Source organism: Cibotium barometz, chromosome 8 (assembly GCF_041138505.1).
Source record: "Cibotium barometz isolate CiBa-2024 chromosome 8, ASM4113850v1, whole genome shotgun sequence".
NCBI lineage: Eukaryota > Viridiplantae > Streptophyta > Polypodiopsida > Cyatheales > Cibotiaceae > Cibotium > Cibotium barometz.
In genome coordinates, this window is record NC_141053.1 from 59,361,521 (window position 1) to 59,374,460 (window position 12,940).

The 12,940-nt window shown below is 39.2% G+C and overlaps 1 protein-coding gene, 1 long non-coding RNA gene and 1 pseudogene across 2 annotated transcripts; all 3 read right to left on the bottom strand.

The window, feature by feature from the left end:
• Positions 1-807: 807 nt before the first annotated feature.
• LOC147636491 (uncharacterized) lies at positions 808-2,172 on the bottom strand. Its single transcript, XR_015266412.1, has 3 exons — positions 1,695-2,172; positions 1,250-1,600; positions 808-1,159 (listed from the first exon to the last, which is right to left on the bottom strand). It is a non-coding gene; the product is annotated as an uncharacterized LOC147636491 (long non-coding RNA).
• A 672-nt stretch (positions 2,173-2,844) lies between these two features.
• Positions 2,845-4,262, bottom strand: LOC147636492 (uncharacterized; annotated as a pseudogene).
• A 4,817-nt stretch (positions 4,263-9,079) lies between these two features.
• LOC147636493 (uncharacterized) lies at positions 9,080-10,317 on the bottom strand. Its single transcript, XM_086801951.1, has one exon. The coding sequence runs from the start codon at positions 9,807-9,809 to the stop codon at positions 9,294-9,296; it is 516 nt and encodes a 171-aa protein (XP_086658077.1). The 5' UTR covers positions 9,810-10,317; the 3' UTR covers positions 9,080-9,293.
• Positions 10,318-12,940: the final 2,623 nt, after the last annotated feature.

The following is a 12,940-nucleotide window of genomic DNA, read 5'->3' on the forward strand; positions in this document are numbered from 1 at the left end:
CCAATGGTTGTGTAGGTACATGAAACATCTTTCAAGGCCAATGGTTGTGTAGGTACATGAAACATCTTTCATGAAGTCAAATTCCACCTTGTTATGTTTCCTTAGTAGTGATAAATGAGATGTGTCATGGTGGTCCCTGTGGCACAAAATTATTATGGTATAGGCATCAACGTTGGGTACTTTATACTTATATGATTTTGGTGGTAAATTTTGCATCAAACCATATCTCTTCGTGTGGTAGTAGATGTGGGTGTCATGCTTGAGGTGCTGGTTGGGGAGTGGCCTTGAGGTTTCCCTCCTTCAAGATGGCCCTCCCACCCATTGCTAGCCTAACAATTAGACTCGGGCATATCAAGTAGTTCCATGAAAACCAGTCTAAAGAAGGTGAATGATTAAGTAATGTCAGGAAAGCAACATATCACAATAAATCTATACATGTAATCTCAAAAAGGCATGAATCTTTACATGTAATCTCAAAAACATAATAGCAACATATTACAATAAATCTATATCGGACTATGTATGTCTCATTTATCTAATTGTAGTTTTGATAATAAACATATGGGAATGCCATAGACTGATGTGGAGGACACATAAATAAGGTGATTTTCGAGACTCGTGTGCATTGTGAGTCTTGTCGATTAAAAGTGCACAAATCCATCTCATATTATCCATGTCGATTAAAAAGTGCACAAATCCATCTCATATTATCCATGTCTCATTTCTCTAACTACAGTTATGAATTACTAATTTAAAAATTAATCAACCACCAATAACAAACAACCAAAAGGAAGACCATAGCCATAATAAAAGTACAATGAAAGAGCTAGAGTTCAACCTCATCGTCAATGAGGTCAACCCTTGCTAAAGTATCTATCTCAATGTCCATGCCTATATCCAAATCTACAAAGAGATCAATATTCCCACTACTAGAATCATCACTATGAGAGGCAATATCATCGTCTCCAATAGCACGATCATCATCTCCAATGGCACGATCATCATCAATGTTTTCCAAGCTATCTCCCTCCATAGTTGAGTTGACATGCTCCTCCATATGTTCAATGTGGGTGAATGTCCTATAAATGACTCTTGAATGTAGTGAGATTGGGATTATATGCCACCATCTCTTATTGTCAATTATTGGTTGATACATAACCTATTCAAGCACAAAGATACATCATACAAAAAAATTACATCTCTACTATTTGTAAATGCAGATATTGTAATTACCAATAATTATATGTACCTATTCACAATGTTGTGGTAACACTAGAGTCCTATCCTTTCCTTGCCAAAACTTTATAGAGTCAATGGTCACAATGGCACTTGCATGACGCTTGATTGTTGCGCTTGATTATTGCATTAGGACCTCTTTCTGCCACATCCTTAAACCACTTGATATCCAAAATATATACAAAGAAGCTTCGAAAGTGAAGCTTAATGATATTTTGGATCAATCCACAATAATCATCCAGGGCTCCATTGGCTCCCTCAAAGCTTACAATTACCCCACAATCTTGGGTGCTCCTCTTTTCACATCAATCCTTTGTGTGCGAAAATGTTTACCCTCCGACCACAAAGCATTAAACATTGAGTACTATACCAAGACAAAAAAAAATTATAAATACCTCAAAATAAATTTTAGCAAGTTTAACATACTAAAATATGATTGAGAACACAAGTTTATTTACCTTTTTGAAGCATCCTCAGGCATACTCCCACTCCTCCAATGTGATATGCATGTTTTCGTCTTGCGCCACTCTCTCCATCTTCTCATATATAGCCAATCTACATCAAGATAATTCGGAAGTGATCGTAGGTGCTCGGGGTATGGCACACTACATCCATGGTGCTTACGGAATGCCGACCTTTCACTTTGTCTTCTTGCCTTTTCATCCTCATACTTTGCCACCCATCTTCTCATCACATCACTATTAAGCACACAAAAGGTATTAAGCTTACTATACATCTCTGTATCCATGACTTTGGTCTTTCCCTTTCCTTGAGGAACATGAGAGGTCATCCTCAAGTCTTCTTCATTGCTCCATAGGCGAGGGAGAGAGGGATTCACTTTGGCAAGGTATTCTGAGATATAAACAAGTGATTCTTGTACCAACCAACCCCAGCCATACTACCTTTTGGGTTTGCATTTTGCCTTACAAAATCTTCACAAAAGAACATCCATCGAGCATGCATAGTGCCACATATGGCAATTTGATCAATTAAATGAACCATAAGATGTAGTTGGCTTGTGAGAATTGACCGTGGGAATGTCTCCTCCACCAAACAAGCCACCTCCACCGCCATGACCCTTGCATAGTCAAATGTACATGGATTGATTTCCTTTGAGCTCACATATCTACAATGTGAAATAGTAAACAAATCATTTTGAGGAAAACACATGTAGAAAATTGGCTATGAGTGTTTGGGGTACAAACCTCACAAGCTTCCCCATCTTATAAATTGTCTCTTGCACTTCGTGGGATGCACAATTGAAAATGCTTGTAGAAAGAATAAACTATAAACATTTATACACCATGATTAGATACATCATGATTGAACAAGTTAAATATGTATAACTTCAATGTTTCACTTACTTGAAGCATCTTGTGCCAATCGTGCGACTTCAAGCCATATAATTTCTTAACACCTCTCTTCTTTGTCTTTGTGAAGGCACCTTTAAAACACCTCATGCATCCCGTTGGAGTACGGAATGTAGTAATGGCATCTTCCACCAACTTCTCCTCCTTCTTTGTCAATATCCAAGGTACTCAAGGTAGAATTGTCTTCCCATTTGGTCCCTCTTGTGGTCAAGTTCTTTGCGTTCTCTCTATGCTTTGTAGATCCTCTCTTACAAGCAAGGAGTCTCGTGTTCCTCTCAAGTGCTCCCAAATGTTAGAGGCGACATTCTTGAAGATGTGCATTGGATCAAGAAGATGGTTGATTTTGAGGCTCGTCCAAAATGGTAGGCAAAAGAAGATAGAGTACCTTATCAAATAACAACAAATATTAAGAGGATTATCTTTTCAAATAAAAGCTTGTATTGGAATTCTATGTCAAAGATATATTACCTATTCATGCCGGGGGGGAGGAGGACTTTCCACTCCATTCCATAATGCCTTCCAATCTCCCATCATCCAATCTCCCATGCTTAGTGGATGTGGAGGGACTCCCATCATCCAAGAACATACAAATTTGGGATGATGAGATGAGGGAGAAATCGATGATGATTCTCATACATCACTTTCTTCAAGCTCTCTAGCCTAGATGCCACCAATGATGGACCACAAATAGGACATGCATGGTATCCAGATGTGGAGAGACCTAAACAACATACACATTTAAGCATGTCAAAAAACAGTACAATGATAATAAAGAATCATCATGAATAGAAACCCATTTGACTCACCTTAACACTCACCATAACAGGGAAAGTCGTGCATCGTCCACATCAAGATGGCCTTCAAGAGAAAGTCTCGTGAAGATGGAGGCCAACATATGTCATGCACATGGATACCTCTCCAAAGTATCTCAAGCTCATCAATCAAGGGCTCAAGATATATATCCATATTCTTTACCTTATGTTTACCAGGAATGAGAAGGGATAACATGACATGTCCTTTCTTTATTGCCATGGATGGAGGAATATTATAATTCACCACTACCACTGGCCATATACTATATGAGGTGCTCTTGATTCCAAAAGGATTAACACCATCCATACCCAATCCAAGTCTTAAATGTTTAGGCTCTTCCTTGAAGCTTGGCCACATTTCCTCGATGTGCTTCCATGCAGGAGTGTCTGCGGGAATTCTCATCTTTCCATCATTGGATCGATGAGAAGAATGCCATGACATGAGCTCTGCAATAGATTTGCACTTGAACATGTGTTGGATGCGAGGAATGATGGAAAAATGTCGCAACACCTTACGCGGCACATGTAGAGCTTTAAGGTTCTCTCGATATCTTGGCTTGCCACAAATAGAACACTCTTGAGCCGCCGCATATATCCCACGGAAGAGAACACAATCATTGATACATGCATAGATGTGAGTATAATCCAAGCCTCCAAGTGATGTCACAAAGCACCTTGCTTAGTCTCTTGAGGTTGGCAATCTATCCTCCTTTGGAAAGCATCTTTAACAAAAGCCTATCGACAAAATAATCAAATACATTAATATAAAAAATAATTTCTTCTTATATATCTATAATGGAAGTAGACAATTTATGAAAGTAGAAAACTCACTTGAGAAGTGCATTCAAACTTGATGCACCTCACGCTGCACTAGTACTCAGAGTGGAGGTAGAGGAGATAGAGGATGCCTAGGGCAGTGCTTTGGGAGTGGGGATAGTTCTTCAGAGTCACCACCACATCATGGTGATATATCATATTATGATATCATAGATGTGGGTGGCATAGTTGATGACTCTCGTGGTGGGGGAAGGAGGTGGTAAACTACTTGCGCCAAGTAAATTTTGAACACTATAAAGACTGCTTTATACATTTTAAGCAGCAAAGGAAAAGCTTAGTGGATGATTGCATTAAAGCTGTCCATAAGAAGTATCCTAATCCTCAGACCAAAGGTTTAACAGTACATGGACGTGACACAAAATCAAGACATACTTAAGAATAGGTCTCTAGTATAAGGAGACATGCAAAGGACGAGAAAGCTCGAATAGATGCCGATCAAAATGGACACGATAAGCCATCTACTACTCATCATAAGGACGAGTGGAAGAAAGCCAAGAAGGAGATCTTAGAAGTAGTAGTGAACCAGCAACAAATAGAAGCGCAGTGAATACAAATGGAACGATATGGATCGTCGCACTTTGGATCTAGAGGTCGTGCATCATGGGAGGCCGAGTTTGTATGTATAGTGCAACTTCATGTCTTTTCTTTGTATTCTCTCTATTTGAGTTGTGTTATAATGTTTGTCTTGTGATGTAGCGTGACATTGTGGGTAGAGATCCTATCCCAGCAGAGACTGGCTACCATCGTCGCCATAGTAGAGGAGATACATGGGATTACCTTCACGATGAAAGGATCATCTCCGACGAACAATACAATCGAGCAAGGAGAACACCAATGCAGATAATACTTTTTATTTTTATTTACAAAACATGTTTCGACCTTTATAATAATTTCTATTTGTATTTATATATATCTTCACTTTGTGTAGGCACAAGGTGGACAAGAAGGAAGACAAGATGACTCGAAGAGTGATGACTCCTCCGAGTAGTCACCTACTAGTTTTTCTTCATGTATAGTTTTGGTTTATGTAACTATGTTTCTTTTTCAAGCCTCATGTGGCTACCATCATGTATGGACAACTTCTTGGATATAAGATGAAATTTTTTATCTTCTTTATGTATCTATGTTTTTATTCAAGCCTTATGTGGCTGCGATCATGTATCGATAAATTTTTGGATATAAAATATAATTTCTCATCTTCTTTAATCAATATTTGAAGTGTGTTCACAAATCTTTTTGTGCATATCTATCTTTAATTTAAGTCTTTATGTTGATAACTTTGCTGATCTTGATTCATCTATGTACAAGTAAGTAAAACCTTAAACCACAGAGTTGCATATGTAGAAAATGCAACTGCATGTGCAAAAAATGCAACTGTATATCTGCACATGCAGCTTTCTGGAATTTTTTTTAAAATTCCAAAGCGCATCTATAATGGAGACTATAAGTGCGTCTATAACTGCATCTATACTTTTATAGACGTGCTTATAGACGTGCATATAGATGTGCATATAGACGTGCGTATAGACGCACATATAGATGCCTATCGATAGATGCAATTTTAGACGCACTTATAAATGTGCCCGTAACATTTTAAACCACGTTGTCAAAACGTGTTTATAAACGCACCTACGGTCGCTTTTCCCTGCAGTGTTGGGCTCCAATTACATGCAAATCTCCAATGAACCAAGATTTTGCCTTGACCTAATGCAAATAACCTTCAAATCATGGTAAGGAACAACTAAAAATATCTATGACTCCAAAACCATATGTTTTTCAACATGTGATGTCCTAATCAACACCAAGCAATATTGGGTGATCATCACAATAGCTTAGAATGGATGGATAGGTGAAGCTAAGCCCTAGGCTAGTCCCTGGTAGTAGTACCATATATGTTTAGGTCAAGAGGTTACCTTCGCCTTACTATTGGGTCTTGCCTTAGAGCCACAATTACAACTTCCCTATGTGTGGGTGTACTAGCTTCTCAATCGCATCCTCACTTCGTTGTCACACCAGAATTCTCCTTTACTAAAGAGGCAAAAGGCAATCGCTCTATACCTAGATGGAGGCAGTAAGACTCTAGTTTTTTGTGAGATGGCTTTCTCTCATAAATATTAGGAAATGAAGAGGAAGCCAATGCAAGAAGACAACCTACTACAACCAATCCTATCTAGAATTCAATAACGTACATGCAAGCAAGAAGCAAGCAAGAAGAGGAAAGAGAAGATCCCGTAAGTAAACTATTACGAAGGGATGATTATCTATTGCTTATTGTAAAAAATAAGTTAAATATAAGTGACTAGTTTTCATACGACGCTAACCAAACTTGAAAGTGGCTCAATATGGTATTATTAGTCTTAAGCAAGTATGTACATGAAGTCCATAGACTTTTCGTATTTGACATTAAGCACAAGTTAGAGCCGTTTTATATACTCTAGCGTCGTCTTACAAAAGATAAGTGCCCGTTTGAGTAGATGACAAAGTGCCTTACAATAGGTCGAGATGGATGAAACCATGTTAACCTAGAGAGTGATTAACAAAACAAGGTTGATATGCAATTACTTGGGCAACAATTATACTTTAATATCTTAATAATTACAAAGGATAAGAAATTATAACTAGTATAGACTGTATGACAAGAAATTATAACTAGTATAAGCTGTATAACAAGAAATTATAACTGATATAAGTTTTATTTGGCTAGTATAATATTAGGTATATCTACCTCTAGACTCATGTCTAGTTGACTCATGTCTACCTCTAGACTCATGTCTAGTTGACTCACATGTAAGTTTTATTTGGCTAGTATAATATTAGGTATATCTACCTCTAGACTCATGTCTAGTTGACTCATGTCTAACTCTAGACTCATGTCTAGTTGACTCACATGTCTAAGCTCACGGCTCACATCTCCAAGCTTACATTTGTTGACTCGTGTTTGACTCACATCTTTTTTACATGACTATGGACTTGAGTGTCCCAACCCGTTGACATGGTTTTTGGTGTTATTGAGATTTTTTGAACTTGATAGGAGGTGATTGAGAATCCTACGTCTAGTTAATGGTAATTATACAAATATTTAAATGATTTTTGATTGTTTTTTGTTGGTTTTGCATGCTCCTAAGCTACTAATTCAAACAATACATGAAAAAATATAAAATGCATAAACATAAATTAGCTGTCCAAATCTAATCCACCTAATGGAGCTTAATGGTTATGTTTTTGGAGTGGATTTCACTCTCCTAATCACAATTATTACTAAGCTATTCCTTAGCTCAATGCAATAAAATCTAAGCTTTTTGGGCTCCAAAATCATACAAATCACCAAAAAACCAAGATTTTGTCCTTCCAAGATAGGAAACTAGAATGTTGGGTACTACAAATAAACTTAAAAAAAAAACCAAAAGCAACAAAATTAAAATATCCAAGGCTCCAAAACCATATGTTTTTTGGAACATGACCTCCCAATCAACACTAAGCAATTTTGAGTGATCCCAATAGCTTAAAATGGATAGATGAATGGAGCGAAGCTGTAAGCTAGTCCTTGACAATGATACCAAATATATCCAAGTCTAAAGCTTGATTCTTCTCACTATCACTCCATAGAGGAGAGCGTGTATATGGTCAAAAAGCACATAAGCAACCTCTCGATCTCCATGCATGGAGATTATATTTTCTATGTTAGTAACACCTATACTTGTATGGTGTAACACCTATAATCTCCATGCATGGAGATTATATTTTCTATGTTAGTAACACCTATACCTGTATGGTTTGTAGCTCTTGGTTCCAAACGTAGCAAGACCTCCAAGTATTCTTGGATGGAGCCCTTTACTAACATCTTGCATGGAGACACTTCACAACACGTGGCTCCTTTCCTCCCTAACGAGAGAATACCTGACATGAATGCCACGCCTATCTTTTTTGGCTTCGTTCTAAATGCAAAACCCCAAATACCTTCTTAGCCATAGTACTTTTCCAAGGAGAATATCAATGCATTTTGCTATTAGCTAGTACTAATGCAATTAATCTTGCCCCCCTCCCCCCACCTTGGGGAATTTCTTGTGCTCCTTTCAAGAAAAGGCACCTAGACACAAAAGACGTACTGCAAAGCAACGAGATGCCCCATCACTCTAGAGTGCCCAATCATTGCACCTCATCATAGCCATAGCTTACCCTAGAGGTATGTGCGTCATAGAAACACTACTAGACCTCTAATTCAAGCTTAAAAGAACGTAGAGTTCACACTTCAAAGTTCAGATCACAAATGTTATCCATCACACAAGGTGTATCAAGGCAGCATTATACTATATCATCATACATATCTCTCTCTCTCCCCCTCTCTCTCTGTGTCTTCCAATGTTGATTTTCATTCTCTCACTATATAATCATACCCCCCCCCTCTCTCTCTCTCTCTCTCTCTCTCTCTCTCTCTACTCCGCCGTGGCATGGTCGCCAAAAAAACACGTCGTCAAATTAAAAAGTTACACCATATATTTCAACAAGTCGAAACGTAGACAAAACGTAGCAAGCGTCTGCAGACACACACCGTGGTCGGAGCCCTACTAGCACATTTCTGGCTTGTGTTCGGCTATCTGTGAGGTTGGGACTCGGAACCCATACAAAACCCTCTCTCTCCCCTCTCCCTTTTCGTCTGTAACATGGTGAGCTAACGAAGTTAATCAAATATCACGTGTCTCACACGACTAACCAATTACCCTGTTAAAAACGCCAAAGCAAGCCTGACGAAAACCTTTAATTGTTGAGGAATTACTTGCTAACGTTTATATAAGCATTTGTACTAAGAAAGACATGGAAATATAATTATCATGAAATGAATTCTTTGAGAAGTAAACCATTGCCAAGGAAGATGCAGACGCCTCTCAAGAATACCTAGAAGAAAACGCGTACATGTGAGATATGCGATCGGATCGTGGGGTGAGAGCGTCTCTCTCTCTCTCTCTCTCTCTCTCTTTCGAGCACCGTTGTAAGCTGATCACGAGCTGGTTGTTGGGTTTTGCCCCTGTCGGAGAAGTGCCTAATCAAGGAAGCCGGTCTGCCTCCACACTTCGTTGCGAAGCCTGCATAGATCCATGCCCTTGAGAGTCCGGCCAGCACCTTGGAGGACGGAGAAGGTGGTAGTGGCAGCGTACTCACGGGCCACCAACTCGTGAGGGGGCAACTCTATGGTGCCGTCTTCTTCCTTCTTCTCCTCCTCAGCTTCATCGGCCGCCTCCTCCTCTTTGCCCAACTCGGAGTTGCCGATGGTGCTACGGCCTGACCATCTAGCGCACCCTTGCTCAATTTGCACGCTTAGCATCGACCGATAGCCATGTTGATCGCCGTTCCCCTTGTTCCTCATGACAACAGTACTCTCATGATGATGTATCTCCTCCCCCCATACTATCTCTTCCTCTCTCAGCTCACCCATATCATCGCCACCGCCACCTTCCACCATCTTCCCCTCACCAGCATAGCATCCGAAAAACATGTGATCCCTCCGAGCAAATGAGCCCACAATAGAATTCCCAAAATTGGTGGCCAATTTAGCCATTACAGCATCAATCCCCGGAATACAAGACTAGGGGTGTGGCTAGCTAGTGAGTGCTTCGAGAGAGACCCATAATTGCTCGCCAATTTAGCAGCAAGAACCTTGGGAAGAGATCGTTAGCTAGTGCCTCGGATCAGGGTTGCCTAAATCAAAGCCAGGGCTAGATCAAGTGATACATCTTAAGGGTCTTGAAGACCACCATGGGAAGACAGTAGAGCTTGCGCCAGGCCGATCCGGCCAAGAGGGCACAGGGGCCAAGGCCACCCGAAAAGCACATGTAAGAAATTCTTATCCAATGCTAGGATAAACATGTACTCTGCACCAAGGGGTTGGGCAAAGGTGGAGGTGGAGGTATAATGGTTGAAGGAGGGGGGCTGGTCTTGAGCAGCTTGCAGAGCAAAGCCTACAACATGAGCAAATGCAAGGAGGAGAGGTTACATATAGGTGGATGTTCGATAAAGCAGTATGAGGATAGTTAGCCTGGTGGCTCCAAAACACAGCTGCACTCGATGAAAAGAAAGCACAAAAAGATGAAGATAAAAATAAAATAACTTCCATTTCATTTCATTTCCTTTTGCGCGTCGTTACACACTAGAGTAGTGCTGCTAGTTAGCGCCGCCCGCCCGCCCACACCCCAGAATAGATTAATCCTCTAAATCCACGTCAGCTAGCGTCGCTCTCACAGCTACGTCACTTGATTGAACCAGCACGTGAGCGACCCGCGCGCGTGCCCTTCCCCCATACTGTGGCAACATATCATTCGTTCAGCTTCCTTGCAATCCTGGCAATGAGAGCATTTGGTGGCCCATCTCTGCCAGATGCCTTCCGACACAAAAGACCCATCCGGTACATTGTGATAATAATAATAAAAGATGCAGGGAAAAGAAATACGATAGAATCCTATCCACTCAAATTTTGATTTATCAGCCTTTCGTGAGTCCGACCTGTCCGTGTGGCCCTGTTGGCCTCCACTGTTCATTTTCTCCTCAACAACTTTCACCCATTTCTGCATTCACGGGCGGGCTCGCGCGAAAAGATAGGTTCAGCTTACCTTAGCACTAGTTCAATTATTGATTCAAAAATACCTCTTCTCAAATTTGTATTGAAGAATGAAAAATACCTACTCCAAAATTTGTCATAATTAGATTAAAGTGCGAGAAAAATGCTTGTTCAAAATTATAATTTCGTCTTCAATTCATGGTGAAAAGGATTGATGTAATGTTCCCTAAAAATAGTTTCCCCAACCCTCTCCTTTACCTAGTACCAAGGATGATTTTTGAGACAGACTCGATCTCATCGGTCGCTCAAAATAAGTGGTTGTATTTTTACGACCAAAATGCCTAAAAACGGGCATGATGCCCATCAAAAAGCAACCCTGCTAGGTACGATTCTAGCATTCACCACCGCCAAAAATCCATCTCCCAACACACCACCGGGAGAAAACATCTTGAATCTTCTTGATATAATTTTCTGCCATGTACTACCAAATTGCAATCAAAATGAAGATTATATATCACACATGTATCATGCCTACCTCCATGTGTGAAAGAAAACATTTATATGCTTCCTTGATGTGATGCTTTCAACTGGAACTTATGTGCTTCCCCATTCACCAACTTCCCCCTTTGGTAGTCACAAGCCCTTTGTAAAATCTCATATCATCACATTGCTTCAATACCAAGGAACCATGATGACAAAAGTACCACTTCCACTAGCAAGATTTTTTCATCGAGTGAAAAAGACCACAACCGTTAAATCATCTCCAATAGTTCACAAAGGCACTCAATTTCACCACCATGGTAAGCATTTCCAATGCTCGAAAAATATGTTTCTACAAACCAATCAAACTAAAAACAATGCTCCAAAACCAATCAGGATTTAGCAATAAAAATTAGGGAAACTACCCGATTATAACTAAAACAAACAATTTTTATCCCTTGAAAATAAAGGCCAAGGTATTTCAACTATTTTTTTAACATTTCAATGAAAAAAATACATTGTAAATTCACATTTTTAAATATAAGCCAAATTACACATTATAATTTTTTTGAGCAATGAGCTAATTGATGTGAGAGATGCAAGGTAACCTCATGGGGTTCATCCCAACAGTAGCACCCTTGTCTCCTGTGTGAAAGAGAGGTACATGGTTTGAAACTATGCAATCTCATATTGGAAAGTGGTGGCATATTATTCTAGTACCCTCGCTCATAAATTTTTTAAAAAAGATGTAAGCCTATATTTTCTCTTTACATGTTCGCTAAGCTGCCATCCTTACTAACATTAAATGCTAAATTCGTAATTATCCATTTAAACAAGTCTTGAAAATGAATGGATGGTCCCTCCAATGAGTAAACTATTTGTTTTTTTTCATGGTTTGTAGGATTGTCACAAATGTGAGTCCATAATTGCATTATAGATTGAGTTGGATGTGCTTTATCATCCATATAGAAAGGGAATCAAGACCATAGCATACAGACATCATAAGAACCTACTAGGGCAAATCAAAGATACAAAGGGCAAGGAAAGGGTAGCCTATCAACCTTCGGTCCTCTTGCCCTATAACGAGGAGAAATCTTACATGTGGGTTAGAAGCTACAGGCTCTTAAAACCCTCTTTGAGCTATTAGTTTATGTGCATAGGTAGAAATGCCAAAAAAATATAGCATCATAGTGTACTTTTATGAGCTAAATTTAAAGAAAACTACCCTTTTCATAAAATCTACCAATAACGTCAATATTTAGTATGTATTCTACTAATAAAAATTGATTGATCTAATGAGCTTACTAGGTAGGATCAATCTTTGGTCATCTTGCCCTATAACTAGGAGAAATCTTACATGTGGGTTAGAAGCTACAAGCTCTTGAAACCCTCTTCAAGCATGGATAGAAATGTCAAAAAATAATAGCATTGTAGTGTACTTTACCAACTAAATTTAAAGAAAACTTCCCATTTCATAAAATCTATTGATAATGTCAATATTTAACATGTATTCTACTAATAAAAATTGATTGATCTAATGAGTTTTTATTCTTTTAATGGTTTTAAAAATGTTTGTATCGAGCAGTGGTAGGTAGTATTCTCTTCAAATTCTTACTCATGAGTCATGACCATCCTATGTGTTGGTTGGATGTTTC

Bases quoted from the DNA above. Each gene is read 5' to 3' on its own strand.
- LOC147636493 (XM_086801951.1), bottom strand. From the start codon at position 9,809: ATGGCTAAATTGGCCACCAATTTTGGGAATTCTATTGTGGGCTCATTT.